The sequence below is a fragment of the Micromys minutus genome, assembly GCF_963924665.1.
Source record: "Micromys minutus genome assembly, chromosome: 19".
In the NCBI taxonomy this organism is placed as follows: domain Eukaryota; kingdom Metazoa; phylum Chordata; class Mammalia; order Rodentia; family Muridae; genus Micromys; species Micromys minutus.
This window is the reverse complement of record NC_137954.1, coordinates 39,179,500-39,203,855: the sequence shown is the minus strand read 5'-3', so window position 1 is coordinate 39,203,855 and position 24,356 is coordinate 39,179,500. Positions and strand designations below refer to the sequence as shown.

General features: G+C 49.0%; 1 protein-coding gene across 18 annotated transcripts in view; it reads right to left on the bottom strand.

Annotated features, from left to right (window-relative positions):
• The window catches only part of LRRFIP1 (LRR binding FLII interacting protein 1), a 123,753-nt gene that overhangs the window by 58,187 nt on the left and 41,210 nt on the right, over nt 1–24,356 (bottom strand). For 2 of the 18 annotated variants that reach the window (XM_080933160.1, XM_080933162.1), the window contains exon 1: nt 14,060–14,236. The exons of 11 other annotated variants lie outside the window; for them this stretch is intronic. In XM_080933160.1, the coding sequence (XP_080789286.1) occupies nt 14,060–14,125 (66 nt within the window). In that variant the 5' untranslated portion in view covers nt 14,126–14,236. Of the gene's footprint in view, nt 1–14,059; nt 14,258–24,356 lie in introns of those variants that run through there. 5 more of the 18 variants (XM_080933157.1, XM_080933163.1, XM_080933164.1 and 2 more) reach the window with 5 other exon arrangements.

The following is a 24,356-nucleotide window of genomic DNA, read 5'->3' as shown; positions in this document are numbered from 1 at the left end:
CAGTTAATGACACTGTAGAGAGAAAAATCTTGTTTAGGGCTTAACAAGCACACCGCGTGATTCACAGATGCACAGGAGTGGCAGGGCTGTCAGGAGTAGGAAGGGGAGGAGCTGTGAGCCCTGAAGCTCCGCCTTTATCTAGTTTCAATTAGCTGGGTGGGGTTCCGCTAAAGTACAAAAACCTTACATGGGAAATCTCAGAAATCAATGATTCCTATATATTTAACCATGTGCAACGCTAAGCCGCGTGATCAAATCTGGCACCATTTTGTTCTGCCTTGCTCACACGTTGCCTCCCTTTGTCCAGAGTTTCCACGTCTTAGGTACCATCCGCCTGTTAGTTGCCGTCTGCTCCACGTCAGCAATGGCCAGTACCTGTACTGAGGGTGCCTGCCCTTATTTTACTTAGCACAGAGGGTGGTGATTCTGACAGTTCCCATAAGCCAGGGCCTAGAGGTACTTCCCTTTAAGAAAGAGGCGAAAGTTCCCGACGCAAAAAGAAAAGGAAAACCATATGCTAAGACTGCCATGGTTTGCAGCATTATCACTACTGTCTTACTGTGCACAGCTAAGAAATAAAGTTAGATCATAGGTACACATGTCTAGGAGAAATACAGCCCAGCAGAGTTTGGTATCATCTGCTGTCCCCTGAGAACAAGAGGGCGACCATTAAGCCTAACTAAATGCCAGGTTGACACTGTTCTAAGTGCTTCCTTATGTTGCATGGCACAGTCCTCAGCACTCTTTGGTGTCAGAGCCAGGTACTCCTACAGGGCCCCAGTCTGGCAGCCCCACAGACAGACCTACTCTGAGACTCCTGCCCAATGCCTCTTGGCACCCCCCTGATGCCCTATAACCTCTCCTCTGCAGTGGAGGAAGCTCAGATTCTCCCACGGCAACCAAGGGCACAGTGGAGGGCTCTGGATGGTAGAGCCCCCAGCCATCAGAACACATCTGACTATGCCAACCAAGGGATCACAGACAGCGTTTTGACTCTGTAGCGTGTCTATAGACCATGCAAATATTTGTTATCACATGCAACCCAGCATTGAGGGAAGTACAAAGCAGAATGTTCCAGAATTCAGGTTCTCTGGTACTGAGTCATGCCTTTTTAGCAGGTAAGCTCCCTTGAAACTCATCAATAATAATTCTTCTACCCACCACTCTGGAGTTTTGCAATGTCTCACTGCTCCCTGGGTCATTTTAAAACAATGCTCTCTGGACAGTCCTCAGCTGGCTAGGCAAGAGCTTAAGTGTGTCTGGCTTTCTCAGAGGCACACTCCCATAGGAGATAGATACTGATAGCTGACCTGAATAACACCTCCCTGGCCCCGTTTGTATGTATGTATGTGTGTGTGTATGTATGTACATGTATACACATGCACACACAATATACACACATCAGAAGACAAACTGGTCCTTCTTTTCCCCTTCCTTCTTTAATTTATCATTATTGATTCTTTAAAAGACAAGGTCTTGCTATCTCCATAACCCAGGCCATGCTGAAATTCACCATCCTCCTGCCTCAGCCCTCCCACGGCATGCTGGGATTTCAGGAGCTCACAACCATGCCCATCCCTGATCTCTTTCAGTTCTAATCCAAGTTGAATTTAATCTAAACTGAATCACAAGGGATTTCCTTCCAACTTCCAAGGAATTGACTTCACAGCCGACTTTGTTTGTGTGGCTCCTTATCAGTCCAAGTCTGAGTCCTTCAAATCAAAGAGCAGCCAACACCATTGGCTGAGGCCTGAGCTGGGGCTGGGGCTGGAGCCCAGTGGTGGGGTGCTGCTTTGTCATAGCTGGATTGGAACTCTGGCACTTGGTGTCATTTTAAAGGTTCCACACCAGTTAGGCATTCTAAGTGGGCACTTGAGGTCTGTAAGAAGAACCCAGGGCGGGGAGGGGAGGGTGAAGAAAGGTCCTTAGATTCAAGACCTACCCTTGGGTGAGAAGGCACATGCTCTGGGCCTGCTCCTTTCTAAGAAGGCAGAGACTAGGGAAGAGTTTTGACAGCAGTATTAGTTCATTGGCTTGGACACGGAGGAGCAGGGAAAGGTGTGTGGAAAAGACCAGAAGGATAAGGGGGAGCAGAGGAAGAGAGGACTTAGTTGTCAGAGTTCTAGAAAGGCCTACAAAGTTCTAGGAGGATCACTAGAACCACGCTGACCACACCAATGTAGATGTTCTCTATGTAGGCGCCTGTTTAGGAGTTCCCTTGAGTATGTGTGGACAGCCTTGTGAACAGGACAAGGTCACTCCTGTCCCTACATGACATTATATGGCAGAGAGAACTGTACAAATTAAGGGCTTTCATCACTGTGACCTTGAACTGATCAAAAAGAACATGCTTGGTGGGGCTCAGATGAGGCCTCTAAGAAAAGGTCAGAGCAAGCCTTTTGCTGGTCTGGAGAAATCTGGACGCCATATTTTTAAAAAAAGAGGCCTGTGAGGGGATCCAAGAGCTGTGAGCAGCCCTCAGGTGGCCGCCAGCAGGAACAGGGGTCACTATCCCATAACCTCCAAGAAAGTCTGGAGGCACAATTGAGTTCAGAAGAGGATCCTGAGATCCAAAAGGACCCAGCTTGGCTAGCTGTTAATGTTAGGCCCACGTTCCTGACCCCAGAGCTAGGAAATCAGATGAACACTACTCAGAGCTGCGAGTCCCTGGGTATTCATTACATGCCAACAGATGACCTCGCTTCTGAGATGACATTCACCCTCGTTAACCTCCTCAGAGCTGGGGATGCTGGGTACCTCATACGCATCCCATCCATGCCAGGATGCCTGGCCATCCAGCCCTTCATCCCATCTGGATTAATTCTTTTATTAATTCATTTGGCACTGGGCCAAAGTTCCTAAATGTGATGCACATGCCTCAACCCCCCCCCCCCCCCCGGGACAGAATTCTCATTGTGGTAGACTTTAGCCAAAAATGCACCCTGTCCTTGAAGGCAGTGGTACTAGAAGCTGTAAAATCACCAGCCCTGCCTTGAGGAGTCTAGGCATCGGCTGGCAAAGGAACCACATGGATGAAGCCTATACTACTGCTATCGGGATTTAGAAGATTAGTCTGTAATTCAATACATCTTCGGGTCCTTGTAAACTCCCCCACTTTCAGCACCCACATCTCTTACAGTGCTCACATGACTTGTGAGGAGACAGAGCCCCACACAGTACAGGAAGTGAAGGCAGTCAGTCATTTTGTTTCCTGGAACCTGCCCAACCAAACACCAGCAGACACAGGAGCCAAACCCTACATGTGACTGGGCATGTCTTCATGAGACAAACCTTACACTCAGTGGAGCTCACACTAGCCTACAAGCCAAAAAGAATTAGCCAATGCCTCGGAGCTGCGCTTCCTCCTATTCAGACACACTGCCAGGAACAGCAACATGCAGACAGGAGGTGGAGGGTCACCGTCATGAATATGGTCCCTATTGAGTCACCAGGGAAGGCTAGATATGACCACGTTGTGAAATGAACTGAATGAAGTACAAACCAGCCAAGGTCCACTGTGTGGCACCCGGCCTCCGGGGCCATTCCCTGTGACAGTGCAAAGCTTTGGTCCTCAGTGTGCCAACTGTCTAGGTGGTTCTCGAGGTCTGTGGCCTTAGGCAGGTGCTTCAGGGGCATAGCAGGAAGCTACCCTGGACAGATGCTTTGCCAAAATACAAAACCATAGCAGGAGGTCACATACTGGCTTAAAACTCTCCAAGCACAACCTTCCAGTTGCTGCCAGTAGCCTGTAGGGGGACTAGGGCCAGTTTCCAGAGGCACACTAGCAAGGACCTGCTGCCTCTCTTCCAGAGACCCATACCACTGGGCTGAACCAGCCCCTTGAATGCTGGTACTTTCCCAAAGGCAAGAGGAAACTTGCTGTGTAGGAGGTATGTTTATGCCTTGGGGCATTTCAGAATATAGGAAGGTAGAAAAGGAAGGAGGGGGTGGTGGTAAGGAAGGAACAAACCCCAAAGCCATGTTCGATAGCTGCTGAAAAGTACACATGGTTCTGTTGATTGCTCTAGAACTGTCCAGGTACAAGCCCATCATGGCTCTTCATCTTGGTTCATGGGCAGGGCAGAGGTAGGAGGTGACAGGCCCGGGCTCCAGTAACAAGTCACAGGTTAGCTAGCTTCTTGAGAACTCCCAAAGCTACAGGTTCAGGATGTGAGCTTCCTCTCCCCTTCTATGGGCCAGTGGCTGGGACTCCCCTAGCAGCTGTGGGCCCAGGCCTGGAATCCTATAAACAGCTTTTATAGGCTGGGCTTTTAAATTGAGGCACTCCTGCCCAAGCAGACATCCAGAAAGGTCCCATAGATCACCAAAGCTGCCTGTGACAATTCCACAAAGCTGATCTGACTCCAGACTCCTCTTTACACCCCATAAACCAGATTCCAATCCAAGGGCACGCCTACCTGGGTAAAACAGACAATCCAAGAACACATCCACCCTGGTGACACACACAATCCAGAGACACACCCATCATGGATGACACACACACACATCCAAGGACACATGCACCCTGGGTTAGAAGGATAGCAAGGAGAGCCCCAGAGAAGTACAAGTCTGACCCAAGGCCTCTGGTTTTCCATCTATGGCCCCCAACGCCAGCCCTATGGCTTGCTACAGGAGTCCCTTGGCCAAGTGTCCTGTTCACTGGCCAGCTGCGTAAATTATTTCTATTGAAAGCCTTTGTGGGCTCTACAGCCAGATATGTGAAAGCCCCAGGGATAGGCTGGCAGAGGCTTCAGAGAATGGTTTGAGAAGTCAGTGGAATGTCTTGACTATCGGTAAAGTATGCACTGGGGGTGTCACTGAGCAATCTCCCTGGTCCACATACGTATTCCTGAGGCTCCTGACTGGAGCCCCTCTGGCCCTGAAAGACTAGACACATGATTCTCATAGTGTGCTCAGCTAAGGTAGGTCTGCAGGAGGCCCACCCCTCACCTGCAGGGAGTCTCCCAGTATTCAGGTTCTACTTCTGCCAGTCCTGGGCCTTGAGGCCTTTCCTGACACTCATCATGCCTAACAGGAAAAATAAGCATGCCAGGCCCTCTCCCTCTCTGGACGTGGTCCCGACATGAGGGGTCCTATACCGTCTACAGAGAAGACGGAAGGATGTCATGGCTCTGAGGAAGTTTTTGATAAAGGGGGTTGAGACAGTTTTGGTTGCTTCACCCACCAGACTGAGGAAGCCCTAGGGCCTGCAGAACCAGCTCCCACGCCTCCATCCACAGGCAGATTCCCCATACACGGCCCATAGGCAGTGTACCTGGTGGTGGGACGTAATATCCTCCTTGTAAGTTTCAAGAACTCCAGGGGGGTGGGGCTTGATAGAGGGACCTCTGAGTCACAGATAGGTGAGGGGTCCCGGGGACACGGGCACCTCCTTGGTCTGTCTCCCATGGAAACGATGCCCCATGGGTTGATTTAAGAAGTTAAGATGCCACTAATGGGAGGAAGTGTCTGGGCTAAGGATACACTCACTGCAATCCCCGGGGTTTAGAGTTGAGCAGAATCGGTAGCATTTTCATCTGGGCAAATTGCATCATGTTAACTGTAATCTATTAGGAAAACTTCGATTTCAGGAAACTTCTAGGGATGCAGCAGAAGCTCACTTCTGTGAGTGCAGAGGCATTATCAGGGAGCTGAAGCTCAAAGTGGCACCCTCCCCAAAAGAAACAAACAAACAACCCCCCCCTCCGGTTTAGAAACAGGCAGGAGCCTCTGTCCTGGTGTGCTCCATCCCTGAGAGAAGGAAGGAAAGCCTTTCTTGGAAGCTTAGAAACCCTGGTGTGCACCCACCCACCCCTGGTGTGCACCTTAGCGTGGCTGACAAACTGGTGGTGGTTTCCAGACTGGGGTGGAGGTTACAGAGTGACAGAATCCCTTTCCTGAGTTGCCTTGGTTACAGGAAGCAGCAGTAGCTACTGACTTTTGTTTCTAAGGAAACCCCCACAGCTTATATTCAGCAGACTCTAAAAACAGTCTGCCAATAGGTGCACCCAAGTGGGTTCATGGTGGAACTGGAAGGAGCAGGCATTAGCTAGGCACTTCTGCAACAGTGGCCAAGGCCGGCCTCTTCTATAGACTGACTGCCCATGTCCCTTGGCTGGCACATGTGCCTTCTAATGGCACCCAGCTACACTGGCACACCTGCCATCGGGGGACTCCGAGCTCAGGCCACAAGATCAGCGAGGCCCCAGCTGGTTCCTCAGAGAGCTGAAAGGGACTCAGCGCATAGAACTAAGGGCCAGAGCTCAACTTCCTTTGGAGAATGTCTTTAAAAACACTATGGAAAATAACTAAGGTGAATTACAGGCTCTAAAATTGTCCTTTAATGAAAAATCAGTTACTTTAGCTCCGAGGAGGTATTGCACTGTTCTGTGTTTGAGGGACCCAGTAGGGCAGCCCCAGAGGTGCCCCAGGCTGAGTATTCTCATGGGAGCCGAGTTCTCGGGTAGAGGTGGAGAGGGCGCCTGCAGTCCTGGCCTGGAGTGTGAGTTCTACCACAGTTCTGGGACAAAGCTTGCGCTAATTCAGTTGCAAACATATTCTCTACTTCAGAAGTAAGAACCAGGAGACCATTTCTAAGAGAAATGGGCTTCTTGAGGCCCGGGATGCTTACCTAACATACATGACAACCTAGGTCATATCTGGAATCCAGGGGGTTGAAGATAATACATACCACACTGTCAACAGCAAAGCCATGACTAAAGACTTGCACGGTTGACCGAAGAGGGTCACTTTCTCTTAATGTAGGAGTTCTCTCCAGGACCCTCCTCTAGGCTCTAAACCTTACCTCTGTCTCATTCTAGACTTTTCCCTGAAACCCACTCCTAAGGTTTCACCAACTGTTGACACTGTTCTTTCTAAGAATAAGCCCGAAAACTGCAGACCCCAGACAGGGAACAGCTTGTAGCAGACTACTGTCCACCAAGCGAAACAGCTGCTGTCTTCCTGCAAGTAAGCAGTGCCTGCCCGCAGGATCTAGCTGACCGTTGACATTCCTTAATGGGGAGGGGGTGGGAATTCATTGGAGATCTCTACCACTCCTCCCAGCCATCGGAATGCAGTTCTGTCCCTAACTGCTCATGGCTGGGGGCAGGGGGGTCTCAGGAGGTGCTAGAACATATAGAGAATATATAGGCCAGAGGTCACTCTAAGGGGACTCCCGTCTACTTTAGAGAAGCCATCATTCATGCTGAGTAAGGTCTTTCTAGGTCAGCTGCTTTCCAGTCAGCCATATTCCTTCATCTCTATATGTAAATAAATTCTTTAATTCCCAAGGCTGAATTTCAGTGAAATGGTACTTTGATTTATTAATGGGACCCTGGGAGGAGGGGAAGACGGTGTTTACATCTCCTTAGGCAGGGAATTCTCACAACACTTTCCAGCATGCAAGCCACATTTCCGGGAACCAGCAATGGAAGAAGCCCCATTCTATTCTAATTCAATTAGTTTGTCAATCTGAGTTGGAGGAGAAGAGGTGCCATTTGCATCTACTAGGCTTAAGTCACAGGTGCTTGGCTGACAGAGGCTTGGAGTGTACCTCAGCATTACCAGGACAGTCAATCCCATAAAACAGATGCACAAGTAACACCTCATATGTCAGTACAACATGAAAAAAAAATCGCAAAACAGAGGCTCCTACTAATCTTCCATTTCCACCATTCCCCATCTTAGTTAGAAAAATAAGAGTCTAGTCAACATCCTCTTGTGTGAAAATTACCAGACAGAGAAAAGGGTAATAAACTGGGTGTGGTGCCTCATGCCTCGAATCCCAGCATTTCGGAGCCAAAAGTGGGAAGATCAGGAAGATCAGTCAGCTACATGAGACCTGGCGTCAAAAAACGGGTGGGGGGTCACCCATTCAGAGGAGAAGGGAAGGGGCATGGGGGAAGGGTTGTGCGTAGGTGGGGCAGCGATCAGGATGCAAAGTGAATGAGTAAAAAAAAAAAAGTTAATAAAATAAAAACAACAAACATAAGGAGTGGGGGGTACCCGAGTGATGGAACCCCACGGCTGCTGGGAGAGCGACTGGTGACAGCAACTACAGCGGAGGCAACTGGTGTGTTCGTTCCCTGCCAGGCTAGCCTGAAGCACACTGCATACAGTGGTTTCAAGCCAGCTGATCAGGGGTCTGAATGCTCCCCCACCTGTCAGGGGGGCCTCGGCATGCCTCCTGACTTTCTGAGTTCCCATTCTTCGCTCCTTTTCTGTAAACCGCAGATCACTAACTGTCTCCTCCTCCTTAATGATGGCTGACACCTCACCAGGCTGATTCAGCAGGGGGCCTGGTAAATTTAGCTACTTTACTACTTATGAAGTGTCTTCTGTGACAGGAGGGAGGCATGAAGGCAGTTCACACCAAGTTCAGCAGTGCAAGAGACACACACTGGCCCTGGAGGTTACACAATGGGAAGGTGAACTGTACCTACACCCCGCACCCACTCAGCGTTCTTCCGCTAGGAAAAGTCTCGGTAATTTCTAAAGTTGGATACACTGGATACACCTGTGTGTTCCTGTCTCTCTCTCTCTCTCTCTCTCTCTCTCTCTCTCTCTCTCTCTCTCTCTCTCTCTCTCTCTCTCTCCCCCTCCCTCCCTCCCTCTCTCTCTCTCTTACACATACACATACACACACACACACACACACACACACACACACACACACACACACACACACACACACACACTGCACTGTTTGTTTTTTCCAAAACAGGGTTTCTGTGTAGCTCTGGCTGTCCTGGAACTCGATCTGCAGACCAGGCTAGCCTCAGACTCACAGAGCTCTATCTGCTTCTGCCTCCTAAATGCTGGGATGAAAGGTATATGATCTGCCACTACCCTGCCAAAAAGTCATGGAGGACTAGAGTTTGGCTTCAGTCCACACACTAGGATGGCAGGGTAAGGAGACCCTCACAGCCACCTGTAACTACAGCTCCAGGAGATCTGACTTCTTCTGACATCCTGAACTCACACACACAATACATATACCCATACACATATATACACATAATTAACAAGTAAAAATGTTTTTGAAATACTCTCAAAAAACAACTAAAAAAAGTGTTACTTGGAAAAAAAAAAATCTCCGTTAGACAAGTAAAGCTACATTAAAAGTAAACTCTCCTCCCATGACTTAAGTGAATTATTTATTTTATGGTTTTAGCCTTGGTTGTCCTGGAACTCAACTCTCTAGACCGGGCTGACCTTGAACTCACAGAGATTGACCTGCTTCTGCCTCCTGAGTGCTGGGATCAGTCACGCACCAGCTCTGCCCTGCTGAGTTACTTCCTTCTTATAAAGTGGCCAAGCTTTAGATTCAAGGGAAATAAACTAATCTGTCCCACCGGGAATACACACCAGCAAGGCGAGCTTAAATTGTTCAGCATAAATTGTTTTCATGTCTCTGCCTTCATTAGCTGTTCTGGAATTTGCCCCTGAGGCAAGGGGCTATAGCAGTGGTCAGCAATCACCTGAAAGTTCTGAATTACTTCTTGGGTGTAGTCACACTAAAGTTGGGTTTAATCTGAGAGATAGAGGTAAATCCATTTAACTACATAGTTACCATTTCGATAAATCCAGTAAATCCACTCTATAAACGTAAGCTAACTTCTTTAAAACAAACCACAAACCGGAACTGCTAGCCTCTGGTAAAAACATTCAGGTAATAAAGCCTTCCCTTTCCCGAAGCTTCATGAAAAGGGCTCTGGGCTCTAACGTTAATCCTTTAAATTGAGTGGAATTTTGGGAATTCTGGCATCTGAGTAACGGGTCACAAAAGGCTCCAGTGCTGACTCACTGAGCCTGAGTTTTCTGGGATAAGCTGTTCCTCTCTGAGCATTACCTTTTGAGGAGCAAACGGGGTACCAAGGCCTAAGAGTAAGTATCTCATTCTAAGCGGGTCCAACAGCAATCAGCTGTGCTGAGAAATGGCCACCAGAAATAACTCAGTTTCCTGCTCTCAACTGGGGTAGGTGGTGGCTGAACCTTGAATTTTATGCCATTTACAAAGGAGGTTTCCGCTATGTGACGGCTGTTAGACTGAACAGAAACTAACCTAGAGAAAAAAGGGAAATTCAGTCTCTGTTGTCACCAAAGAAGGAGACTGCACGTAAAGACACTCGTTTCCGCTCTAGTTCAAGGCCTTTACTGGTGGATTTTGTGGTCTCCTGTGCTGAGAGGTTTGGGCTCAGGAGCTGATACTGGAATAGCCTGGTAGCTGTGACCTCTGGACTGGGATAAGCCCAGCTCCCAGCAATGACGGGAAGCTGACCTGTGCCCTGGCCAGTACTAAGGGAGCAGGTGGCTGATTTCAGGGCTTTCAGATGTCTATGCTTCCCAAGCCAGGAAGCCCCTGAATTCAGCCTCAGGTACAAGTGTCTTAAAGTCAACCTCCATCTGCCTACAGTGGTGGCTGAGAGGTGCCTTAGAACCCAAAATGACAAGATGAGGAATACCAGCTCCATAAAGGAAGAAACAGAGATGCCGTCACCAAATTCTGATCTTCAGCCACTGAGGCCAACAAGACAGCTCGAAATCAACAGAGCTAAGGATCTGGGGTCTGGAGCCATCTGGGTAGAGCACTTGTTTGACATATGAACAAGAGACAGAGACAGACACAAAGAGAAACAGACAGACAGACAGACAGACAGAAAAGCAGAGACACACACAAAGAGACAGAGAAACAGACACAGAAAAACAGAGAGACACTCAAAAAGACAGAGACACAAACATAGAGCGAGTGTGTGAGAGAAACAGATAAAGAGACAGAGACAGACACACAGAGTTGGGGGGAGGGAGGGAGCGAGGGGGAAGGGAGTGGGAGCACAAACATGCTTGGGACAAACACACAGTAATAAGTCAGGCTAGAAAAATGAGGTGAACGGCCTCAGACCTACAACGCAAAAGGAAAGAACTTACTATTTTTATCTTAACTATGTGGAGAAACAACACATTTAAAATGTCAGCCCATACTCCAGGTTCCAGGATCTGAGGATTTTTGCGGAGTACAGGATCCTGTGAGAGGGGCACAGTGTCACCTACAGAGTTCATGTCTTAGAGCCCTGTGACTGAGGTATAATAACTTCAAGTTCTGCTCGGCACAGGGCCACATTCACAGCTTCCCGCATTCAGCCGCGTGTGCACAACACCAACGGGGCTAACTTCCACCCCTCTATCTGCATCCTTGCCCTGCTGTGGACTGCCTGGCCCCTTTCTGGCTAAGTGCTCATCAGTGTGTAGAAAGTGACCAGAGATGACACAACTCGAATGACTCAAGGAAGTTACAGAAGTTGAAGCATGCCACTTTGGGGCTAGAGACATGGCTTAGAGAACTGCTCCCTTTCCCAAGGGCTGGGAGTCTATTCCCAGCATCTACGTGGTGTGCTACAACAGCCTATAACTTCAAAGGATCTGGTCTTCACCAGGATCAAGAAGGCAAGTAGGGCACAGACATCCATGCAGCCAAAATGCCCATCCATTTAAGATCAAACAAAGAAATAAATCAACTGAATGCCAGTTTCCACTGTGGGTGCGGAGCCTCTCAGACTTCTCACCAACGGACCTGCTTAGTACCCCCTTAACTTTGCTGTCTCCCCTCCTTTTTCCTTTGTGGTGCTGCAGCCTTGAACACAGTGTTGGGTAAGCACTCTACCACTGAATTATATTCTCAGTCCCTAGAATTTCCTATATGTTTGTTTTGAAACAGGCTCTTGCTGGATAGCCCAGGCTGGCCTAGAACCAGAGTTTCTTGGAGGGCCAGGGTTGCAGGTGTTATCTTAGCTCTAGACTGAGGAGATCACCCTCTGTCTGTTTCCTCTTACCCATGTAGTCCTCTACACTATTCAACCCAGCCCTCGTCCACTGGAGATCCTGCTCCTACGAGCCAGGAACACTCACTGCAGAACACAAAAGCCATTCTGTAACCATCACTGCTGCGTCCAGCGACATGCTCAACCTAGGGTCCACGGCTGCTAGGTGGCCCCCCTTCTAACACACTGGCCATTGTCATAGCCTGTATACTTCCTGCCCAACAAGACGGTAGCCTCATAAACAGGGGCCACACTGTGTTTCTTTTCTGTGTTCATTTAACAAACTTTCCCTACTGTTTTGTAAACCTCCTAAAGATTCATAATTTTCCTTCTAGAATCTTCTGGGACTAAATGTGTTCAAGAATCCTGCGTTGTTAGATTTTAGACCATATTTTTGTTAAGTATTGGGCCTCCATCGGATGCACAGAGAGGGCTACAGAGCAATGTATGGAGGTTATATTACACTAAGAGAGAGAAGGAAAGACTAAAAATAACCTCATTTGGGACAGGGCAGGGCTCGTTGCTAGATGAATTTGTCCATAGCCTTACATGTAAACGTTCACACACTCTTTAGTGCTCTGTGCTTCCTGGATTCTGGAAGTGGACACAGGGGTGATTGGAATTGATTAGCTCGATGGGCACTAGGCTGAACACTGCTTCCAGCCTCTTACTGCTGGGCTATCTTGCCTGGGTCCCAGGCAGGCTCCAAAATGTCAAGTAGGAAAACCTGCGGCTGGTATCTCAGAGTTGGAATCGGATTCCCACCTCTTGGGTCCTTCCTAGCCTTCTTTACATCCTGTTCTCAGTGTCTGGTGTTTATTCTCCCCTTGCCCAAAGATGCAGGCACTTGGTTCCTGTACACTAGACCCAGCCCAAGGCTGACTTCCTCCTCCTGCTTGCCTTCTATGGTGTGCCTGGGCCCCTGTTCTGAGCGCCAGTGTCTCAGCTCTCTCTCCTCCCGGATCCTCCCTTAAGAGGCTTCCGAAGTGGCCCTGCAGGTTCCCTGCCCAGGCCCCCAGGTTACAGACTGACTCCTAAAGCCTGATTTACTGCCAAGGTTTAGGAGAGGACATAGAATAAACACATTAAAACAGACAGAAAAAGAAAAAGCCCAATTCTCAGCAAGGATTGGACTTTTTGCAAGTCCGCCACCAGAATAAAAGTTTACTTAACCATCGGAGCACTTGGAGGAAGTTCCCCCAGTCCAAGCAGCCCCACCGTGACTACTCCCCCTTAAAGGCCAACTACAGGACTAACTCCTACCTGGAGAATAAGCGACCGAGGATCACATTTTTATCAGTCTCACAACAACCTGACAAAATGGGAACATTGTTGGGTCTCTCTCACTCTCTCTGGTACTAACTCCATAAAATACAGTTTCAAAGAGTACACTTTACTTTTAAATACCCCCACTCATATGCAACCACAGCAACAGACGAGGTAGCAGGACACAGGCTTAGAAGCCCAACATTGGAAAGGTTGAGACATTCCGGTCCAGTGATCAAGGCTAGTTTTGATTATGGATCCTGTCTGAACTCCCAGCCCCCAAACCACAACCAGAAACTACACAGGGTGTAACAACCAAAAGTCCCCCAACTCCCTGATGCCCAGTTTCAAATCAGAATCCTCATCCACTGTCTCTACACAAGTTCGGTAGGTGAAACACATGTAGCACCTTGCCCCAACACAAGAGGCTCCTGGCACCGGCCAAAGTGGATATGGGGCCCTGGATCCTTGAGGGAAGTGTCCCCAAGACCAAGAGCCTGTAAACCCTCCAAGCCACTCAAAGCAAGGTGGTACCACTGGATACCCAGTTCCCAGGTGCTGTGCTCCGTAAAACACCAAACCAGCAGTTCCGTGTGAAACTCTACACCACCCTCAGATCTCAGACCTTAGTTGGGTCCTGGCCAGAGCCAGCCAGCTGGACATAGTCTGCCTAGAGACCATCACCAGGGGCGGAGGGACAGACCACTCTCCTTTTTCGTCCTTGAGAGGAACATTGGGGCTTAAAATGTACTTTTCAGAACGCCACCTAAGGACACCTTACACTCGGCCAACCACCTGATGGTAGGCAGGAGCTGCCCAGTATCAGGATTTTTGAGTGCCCCAAGCCCACTCGCCTCTGCTCCAGCAGCACCACTGCAGCGGAAGGGGCCGCTGCCCTTGACCTTAGAGACGTTTCAGAGAACCCAGGCGGCGGTTGCTGGCAGGCACAGGTCTAAACCGTGTCTCCCTCTTACCAGTTTTTGCGCTTCTGGACTCAGACAGTCAATTTCCTTGTTCTGCGCGCCCTCCGGGCTGGTCATGTTGCCGACGTACAGACCAACTTCCCACCCAAGAGTTCGCGCCGAAGACCCACTCCCTCGTCTACAAGCAGAGGGCTCTCAGTGAGGCCACATTCTGGGATCCAGGAAAGCCGTCTAGGCAGAAGCAGAACTTGCAACGATCCCCTGGGCGCACACGAAGCTCGGACGCCCAGATCCGAGGTTCCCTTGCTGGGGTGCGGCCGGCAGGGCGGGGCGCAGGTGGCTCCGGGCCGGGGGGCGGGGGTGGTAAGAGAGGAGCCTGGGGCATACTCCGCCCCAGCCCCGCCCAGCCTCGCCCCCACGCCCCACCCACCTATGCCCGCCTCTCCTTCCTTCCCAGTCCCTTTCCCGCGCTCTTTCAAGGAGGGGTGTACACCTTCCTCTCTGGTTCCACCTAGCTGGGGTCCCCGAGTGCCTCCAACTTTTCTTCCTCGCAGTGACATCCTGCCCCTGTAGTCTCCTGCTTCACCCACGATGGCACTTTCAGCCCAAGCACTCCTTCCATGAGGTCCACCCGAGCCCGCCTACCCAGGACCCCAGCTCCTCCTCCGTGGCCCCACCCACGCTCCTCCCCTTGCACCGCCTCAGAACCTCTGGACCCGCCTCCCTCCCATCCAGGCTGCTCCTGGCCAGCGGACTGCTGTGCCATCAATCACCACTGAGTCCCTGCGGCAGACACCGGAAAGGCGGAGGGAAAGACCCTGGGGACCCCACCCGTGGCCACGCCCTAGCCGTCCCTCGGCTGAGTCAGCGCGGGAGACCAGGCCAGGCCTCGGGAGGCGCGCCTTTGGTTAGAACACGCGTGGCTTGAGCTGGAACCACATCGCGTGAGCCTCCGCCAGAGCGCAGCTGCGCCAGCCACTATGGTCTTCCAAGTCAGCGAGGCTTTGGGGACTACCGCCCATGACCACGCTGGACAGGAGCTAGCATCAAGCCGAGGTAACAGCCGCGGTCTCCACGCTGGATAGTGACCCGACTCTCAGCACGTGCCTTCCATGTCCACTGAGCAGAGCACCCCTGATTTAAAATTAAAGCCAAGCAAGCGAGCAACCAGAAGGTTCGAGTGTTGTGCGCTATGGACAGAAGCCACCCAAAGGAGGGAGCACGGATTTCACCCTTAGCCAATCTGAGCCACATTTCTCCACATGGCCTGTGCAACAGACCTGGGTGACCTGTTTTGTCCGCCCTAGAAGAGCCTTCTTCAGGCTGTGCCCTGACCCGTTTCTCTGTTCTAGCGACTCCAGAAAGATTACAGAGAAGCCAGTCATACCTGAGCCCGGATGAGACGGTTTTTTGGTAACAATAAGTGTGCGTTGGCCTATGCACATGCTGACCAGCATCCTAGCATTAGGTCTCTGGGCAGTGCTTCCAAGGACTGGGTTGGCCAGAGGGTAGACACAGAGAAAGATGAGTTCTGAGGGGCAAGAGGACCAGGCCCAAAAGGACGTAGGGGGCGTGGCTTCGGGGGTACTATGCAGGCTGAAAGAGAATGGGTGCCAAGCTTTGATGAAGTGTTTGAAGATGAGGAAAACTTCCAGTGGCTGCTTTCACCTTAACGTTTTACAGACAGCGCTCAATCAATTAGAGAGTATAGTTTTGGATGTCACTGTAACGGCACTGCAACGGTCTGTGGAATTTCTGTGGGGTACAAGTAATTTTACTAGGACTAACTTTATAGGTGAGAGTGGAGTCCAGTTAATAACAGCCTGAGAGTCCGGTTACTGTATTCTGACCTAGATAGGGAGGGTCTAAGCCTCTGGCCATGTGGAACCCTGGGACTCTCACACCACTGCTACCTAGGGGTGGGGTTGGTTTGCTCTGCATGTCCCCAGACAATGTTCCTAATATAGAGAGCATTTCCCCAGACCCAAGGTATCCTTTGGCTTCTAGCAAGTTCATAAACAAGCTCTCTGTGTCTAGGAATTCAGCAAAAACAAAACAAAAAACAAATCACAGTATACTGTCCTTGCTGCCTTTTGAATCTTCCAGCAGGAAACCCCTACCCATTCATTGCTGCCTCCTCTTGCCAGAAAGAAGGAAGCTGGGCCCTAAGTTGAAACAGTGAAGAACTGGAACTGGCCTGAGACGGCGAAAAGGAAAATTCCTTCCCGACGGCCCCCATAAAAGCTGTGGGAGAGAACAGGACAGTGAGATTCCTAGGCTCAAGAGTTGGGGTACCCCACCAGCCACAGAATAGCAACAGCACACAAAAGACTTGTGATTCCGCAGAATGACAGCATGCTGTGACAGCTGGCACCCCAACACCCTTGTTCTCTCAGGTGCCACATTTTGACTCAGATAAACCCTGCCTGTCCTGTTTCATGGCTGATGTGGGCAGTTCCCAGCTCCAGCAGTATGGAAATCCAGATGTTTCAGATCTACCCTTGGCAGTGCTGTTTAAATCTAAATGCTAGGGCCTATGGTGGTTACATTTGCATGTAATCTACTTGGGTGGTGGAGGCAGGAGGATTGAAAGTTGAAAGCCATCCTTGGTTTTTATACTAAGTTTGAAGCCAACCCTGGTTACCTGAAACACTGTCTTAAAAAAAAATATTCCACCCAGTACTAGGGAGGCAGAGGCAGGCAAATCTCTGAGTTCTAGGCCAGCCTGGTCTACAATAGCAAGTTCCAAGACAGCCAGGACTACAGAGTTTGACCCTGTCTCAAAGCAAAATTAAAAGTATAAATCAACCTATGTTCTGGGCAGAGGCCCAAAACTACCTTCCACTAATTTTGATGTCAATCCCTCTCTGATGCCTCTCTTTGATGCCCCACCCACCACCCAGCCTCTACCCTTTCTAATGGTTTGTCAGGCATAGTGAGGCTGATAAGTGACGGGAATCTATGAACTTCTAGAATGTGAGAAGGTATGAAAATTGACTCCCAGTAGAATGGGGTGTATACGTCTACGCAAAATGCTTGCCCCAACAGAACTCTAAAGGTATCTTGGCAGAGCAATAGAAAAACCTTTGCTTGGAGAAATTCAAGCCACCTAAACACATGAATACATCAGACCCAGGCCCAGGACACCTCTGAAACTGGACTGACATCTTGATGGCATCGAAGGTCTTTCTCCTTCCTCTGTTTATTAGGTGGTCTCATGTAGCCAATGCTGACCTCAAACTCTGGGTTCTCCTGTTTCTATCTAGACTGCTGGGATTGTAAGAGTGTGCCCCTGCGCTCTGTAGGGTCCTGGGTCCTGACATAAAAAGCCGTGAGGTCTATGATACAGCTCGGTTGTCTCCTTTTGGTTAGTATGACTAATACACAGCCATTTCTAATAAGCTGGCTCTAATAAGGGGCATTTGCAGCCCCTTCCATATGACCAGGCACTGGCTAACCTTCGAGCTCATGGATTTGTTTTGTTGACACTATTTAAGCCCTACATCTCTTTCTGTGAGCACATAGTAGGCTTTCGGAAAGATCTGTCCCTACCATGCTTGTGGTGTATGGGTACGAATGTGTGTGTGTGTGTGTACGCGTGCGCGCGCTGTGTATGTCTGTGTGAGTATGTGTGTATGGTGTGGTAAGCATGTGTGTCTGCTGTGTGTAATGTATGTCTGTATGGTATGTATATGTGGTATGTGTGTACGTGGTGTGTATGTATGTAGTGATGTACATATAAGTATATTGTGTGGGTATGTATGTGATGTCTCTCTCTGTGTGTGTGTGTGTGTGTGTGTTGTGTATGTGGTATGTGTGTGTAGTGTATGTGGGGGATTGGTATGTGTCTTTGTGTATGGCATGGGTGTGTCCTCTGTGGTCTCAGAGAAAAATGAATGGCTGGAGTCTCAACATCAGTTCTCAGGTGCACAGAACATGCCCAGAAGCCTAATAAGGAACTCCTGAGAATGGAGCAAACAGTAAGTACAATGTCCTGCATTGTTGGAGGACCACAAAGATCGAAGCTAACCAGCCACTGATAGAGCCAGACTGGGCCCCACCTAAGCCCGGTTTACTCTGTCTCCCTGGCATCTGTTGCTAGGCTCCCTAGCTTTGTCTTCCTCTGTGGCTGCAGGGTGACCACAGAAAGAGGCAGAGGCACTGCACAGTGGCTCTCAGCTCCCATTAATCAGGTAACCAACATGAAATAATTTCTCACCACCACGACCCTGATGTTTGTTTTTTTGCAGACATGAATCACCAGCCCGGTCGACAATGGGTAATAAAGCAAACACCCTAATGGCTGACATACACAACAGGCCCACGAGTGTGTTCTTACTTTGTTTGGATCCTTAGACACATCCCTAAAAGCCATAGCTGGGGTTATATGTTATGATAACTAGTTTAGACCATCGCCCAGGCTCTGTGTGGAACCTTCCGTTTGCAAAACACTTGACATTTGAGCTGAGGCTTACAGGTATTGCGGGATATTTGATCACACTGTGACCCCTAAGACTGTGTTATTTATTGAAAAGCCCTGTTTCTAGTTATGGTGTGGCTCAGCCCTTAGCACACACCTTTAATTCCTCTGGCTGGAATACAGACATTCCCTTAGAAGTCCCCTTTAATCCAAAGCAATGAAGGTAAAGTTAGTTTGGAGAAGTGTGTGCCATGTTTGAAAGTGATGTCTAATTGAGCAACTTAACAGAATAGGATCCACCCAACTCTCTCAAGAAGAGAGAGGAAAGGGAAGCTACTTAAGGGGCAGTGCAGAGAGAAGGAGGAGGCAGTTTTGCTGGGAGAGTTTTATAGAGACCGGTTGAAGAGAGAACAAGCTAGACGCAGGTGAAGGTGGATGAGCCAGAGAAGGAGCCAGAAGATTAGAACAGATTGCTGGAGTTAGTTTGAGGCCAAGCAGAGCAAAAAGTCAAAAGCTGCAAGAGAAGCCAGACTGAGTCAGTCAGTTTGGAAAGGGGTTTGAGCTGGAACAGCTGAGTCAGTTTTCAGTCTCAGAGGCTGAAAACATTCTATGCCTAGATTAGATTGTACGGTGGCTAGAAGCTTTCAGGACTAGGTCTAGGTTTGCAGACTAGGGCAGTAAGCTTCGGAGAGGACAATTACTACAGGAAAATAAAAGTTACTATTATATACAAGGGGTTTGACTAGTCCATAGACATGTTGGAAGAAGGGAGCCAGGTTTTAAATTCAGATTCCCACTGTAAGTCCTGAACATCTTATCACAGCATAAGCCCAGCATGCTGTATGACACAGAGGTGCCACCAACACAGAAGTGCTCCCTGCCAGACACCCACAGGTCCTCACTTGGGAGCAGGCACTTATCAGACTCAGTAAGCCCTTGGCTGTCTCCCTGAGCTTAACTTGGATCAGTAAGCCAGTAGGAACCACAGCTTAAAAAAGGCACTTGGAGAAAACAGGACTGTCAATCATAAATGCTTAAATTCTTCATCAGAAGGAAATGAATTGGCACCTAGTCGCCTGGAAAAGTGGCCAATCAACTTGTTGATTCTCAGCCTGAATCCCCCCCCCCCCCCAGCATCCTGAGTATCATCAGGCCCAGATCCTGCAGTGAATAAAACCCATCCCTATGACAGAGGCCCCATGTACTTTGCATCCTCCTCCAATAAATCTATCCCTATGCTTATCACAGATCCTTCCTCTAGACTCCAGACCTGAGCCCTGTTTATCAGCCAATAGAATTCATTCTTATCGTAAAGGTCACAGGTCACAAGTTCTACTGTGCTTAAATGTGCAAGAAACATAAACCACAAGGTCACCGTCTGGAAGGCTAGGTATGACCCAGCGCCTGCAAAGATGGTGCCAGGCTGAGTTTGATTCTCCACTCTTCACAAACTGTCACCCCACCAGTAGTACCATTTGAATGGGAGAATGGGCTCCTTCCATGTGTCATCTGAAAAGAGTGGTACCCCAAGCCACCCTGCTCGGGCTAAAGTACACTTAGCCTATAAGCCACGCTCCTGGCCATCTCCAGTTCTAGATAATTCTAGAACTGAAGAGCTAGAGAACAAAAGCAAGCTGATCGATAGCGCGTCAACCAATTCCTGGGCTGGGCTTCACGCCAGCTCATGCCACCTGTGCCTCAGTGTTAATTTAGCCCCTCCCCCCAGCCTGGCTGCAGTGGGTTCCTCGGTAATGGCTTCATCTTTTCATTTTGTTCATGTTTCGTTTGGAACACGTAGGGGTAACTGGGATAAGTGGCTAAAATACCTACTTAACATATCAAAGTGGATCGGGATGCCAGGTTCTCCCGGCACCCCTCAGTTCCTATCTGTTACAGGATATAGTTGGCATACCCTGCTGCCTACCCTAAACGTCCCCAGCCCAGGGACTAGGCTGTCTCCCCCCCAGCTACCCGTCCCTAAATGATCCAGCCATGTTAGTTACCCAGACTTTATGTCTGTTGTTTACCTTCCCGGTCTCCAGCCTCTCCCTTCCCCTCTCCTCACATGGTCTACCTCAAGGTCCTGTTCACACTGCACTTTCCCAGAAGTCTCTGCCTCTGGCTCTGCTTTCTCTGGTATCTATAACGACAATCTTCTCAGGACTCTGGGGAAAGTCACGTCCTCCTCACTTTCATTCCTTCTTGCATTCATCTGCTGCAGAAACTTGAGTGTGAGGCCCAACAGAACTTCATCGATGATAGGTGGGTGGACAGAAGGACAGATGGACAGGTGGATGTTTGCTTTATAAAAGCGAGGTTTTTCATAGGTTATCGTGAACTCTTTGATTTTCCCTTTTTCTTCAGACACGATATCACTCTGTAGCCTAAGGAACTGGCCTGGAACCATGTGTCCTATGCTGGCTTTGAACTTGTGGAAATCATCCTGCCTTAGGCACCCCAGAGCTGGGGTTACAGATGTGAGTCACTATGTCCTTCCAGTTCCTTGATCTTTAAGTATTTTTGTTTTGTTGTTTCTCTCTCCCTGTTTTTCTCCCTCCCTCCCTCCCTCCTTCTCTCTCTCTCTCTCTCTCTCTCTCTCTCTCTCTCTCTCTCTCTCTCTCTCTCATAGGAAGTGGGAACAGAGACTTTCATAAGTTAGCACAGAGCACTGGCCAGTCAAAGGTGACGTCAGTGACTGGCTGCCGATGAAATGAGAACAAGTAATTTGGAACTCCCACATTTAATGGCTAAGGAACAAGCCAAGGCAGAGAAGGGGTAGTTAAACCGAAAACAGAGGTGTCTCCTGAAAGCAAAGAGAACAAAGTTGAGAAAGCCTTTAATCTGCAAATAGAAAAACAATGATTACCACAGTCTGCTGTTAAGAGCCTGGAACTAAGCCTGGGAGAGAGGCAGGGCTAGAGGGGTGTTTTCTAAAAACTATATTATGTAGGTATATTGTCTATGTGGATGTCTGTGCACTACATGTGTAACCTGTTGCTTGCAGAAACCAGCAACATATTTGTCATGTTTCCTGACCCTGGAGTTATGGATGGCTATGAGCCACCATGTAGGTGCTGGGGATCAAACCCATGTTTTCTTCGAGAGCAGCCAATGCTCTTAACTGCTGCGCCATTTCCCAGCCCCCACCCCTAGTTTTTTAAGGATGAAAGAGACTTGAGTCTGTTTGAAATCGGAGGTAGGAAAAGTGAGAGTTGGGGATGTAGGGAAGTGTCTCAGAGAGAGAGAGAGAGGGAGAGAGAGACTGTCCACAGATGGACGGGAGGAAAACCACAGACACAGGAGCTACCAGGCCCCAGAAAGGGTCTACTTAAGTGGGGTTGGGTGAAGTTATTAATAGAACCCAGTGGTCAGGGGAAGGTGGGAGGGTGAGAAGCTCTGCTCCTGGTTGGGGGCAGTACTAGGTAAGGTTGGGGCAGGGAGAGGGGCAGAAGGGCAGAAATGGAAGAGTTGTCAGGGATCTGACCTGGCCGTCGGGTCACAGCATTGCCAGTCCTGGGAAGCAGAATCCTTCTGGGGGAGTTTTACCAAGTTCATCAAGTTACATGGGGTGATAGAGGATATAATTTATAAACCATTTCACTCCAATTTCACCCCCCTCATAGTGTCTGGGAACCGGAATGTACTCTCCCAAGCCATACTTCAGAACTGGTGACCCCTGAAGGCAGGTCAGAACTATGATAGAAATACTTCCCTTTCCCTGTAAGACCCAAACATCTAACAAACACCTCCAAGAACAGCCAACTCTGTTATTCATGGATACAATGTACCACAAATACCAACCAGTGTTTTTCTAAAAGTATTGAAAAAAAAAAAAAAACAGTTACTAAACTCTCTTATGTATTCCTCTGCCATATAAGCACAGAATCTAAAATGAAGCCCATTGGGTCAACTTGATGGCAAAGGAAAAAGTATCTCTGCTCAAAGAATAGACCATTCAAGGTATTTCAACCACAGTGGACGGTAGCATAGGAAGACAAGCTTTGCTGCCCAGGGTTGTGTTCATCGGATAACAGACTACCCAGGACAAGAAGTAAATTAAAGACTTGTAAGTGGGATAAATACACAGCAATTTCAAAACAGAAAGAAAAAGTAATACACATTTGTCCAAGTCCTATTTAGTTTGCCTGCCTATGAGCTTGACAATCTAGAAATATGTAGACTCTCCTTAAAAACTAGGCTACAGAGTAAATCTTTCTTACCCGAGCTATCTAGAAGTCAACCAGGCTACACAGGAGACTGCTAAGTGCCATTCTCAGAGGGGGAGCACAGGGGATGTAGGAACTCATTTATAATCTGACTTTACAGGGTACCCATAGCAACCAAGGAGATTGGAGGGTCCTGAAGATGGAGTCAAAGGTTTACAGAAAAATAAGGTAAGTGAGTAACCTTCAGCATAAGGTCCTCACATCTAAAATAGCATCCTTAAAACCTACCTCCAGAGGAAAGCAAACTGAGCCCACTTCAGCAGATTACTGTGAACGCAGGACCACAGTCAAATCCATAAGGGTTCCTCTTGCACTCCAGCCCTGACATTATAGTCCAGATGAGTCAAAACTACCAGACTCCAGAAAACTCGATTGACTTGTACCTTTCTGGCTCCTGCGAATGTCCTGGCTCCTCCTGGATGTCCGTGAAGACTTGGCGCAGAGGGGAATCACCTCACCATTGAAAGATGATGGCTCTAGGTGAGCCTCCTGAGCTCCTAGACAAGGAACAGTATCTGGAGAGGCATGCTTGGCATGGGAGTGGAAATTCTGGAAAAACTGGAGATCAAATAGCTACTCCTGACCACGTCACCTTTAAGCCTGCCCGGCTCACTGGGGCAGCTGTCTTTGCATAATGGAAGGGCGTGGCCCTGAGTCCACAGGAGGGTTTCCAAATGGAGGATCTCTGACCATCTTGTCTAACTGCAGCTATTTAAGTGTATGAGTCCTCCCTCGTCTCTGCTCCAGTACCACATCCATTTTGCTTGGGTGTTGGACTCTGAAGAGGGCAGCATTAAGTGCTTCCTTTCTCAAGGTCAGTGACCCAGACTGTCTCTAGACATGGCTTCAGTTGAGAAGCCCTGATATACAGGAGAACCATATTTACTTCCAAATGTCCACTGTGTGGGAGGACATTGACTTCCTGGTCTCTACAGAAGCACCAGGGTCCCACACACCCATGGCTAGACACGACTGTTTTAGAGAATGTGGAAAGGCAAAAGGCATCAATCACATCTGTGTTTCTACCCTACATGGAATACGAACTCCAAAGCAAAGCTGTTGTCAGGAAGAGACAGAAAGCCAGCACTGAGAACCCAGCAAGAGGTGGCCTAGGGTAGGGAGCTGAGAACCAAGATTTCTGAAGTCATGTGGTCGTGGAAGTTAAGGATGCAATCCCACTAAGTGAGCTGACGGAGAGAGGATGGAAGTGAGGAGTTCCCCATTTTGACTTAGCTTCCTGGAACCTCAGGCAAGGCCTGGCTGGAGAACAGAATCTAAGCATTCAGTCCTGCACCCTAACAGAATATGGGGAGTCCTCAAACTTCCTCATAGAGTTTGGCAGTCAGGGTTGGCAGTCCCTTTCTGAGACTTGCAGTTGCTTTCTGAGAATTAATGCTAACCACATGGGACTGCTGGGAGGGTCAGACAGAGCAGGGACCTGACTATACTCAGGTTAGAGGGGAGGGTCTTTTGACAAGCCCAGTGTCACATGATCAGTTTGGGTGTGACTGGAAGCTTCTGTGGGCATTAGGGGGCTCTCGGGAGAGCTCTGGCTCCTTTTCAGACAGCTGCCATTCTTCAAGCCCAGAATGCTGCTGTTGCCCTGGGCTACGTCCAGAGCCAGGTGTCTCGGTTTCTGAACAAGTGTATTATGACTGACAATGTCTGTGGACAGCGGCCAAAAGGAAATACAGGATAAACA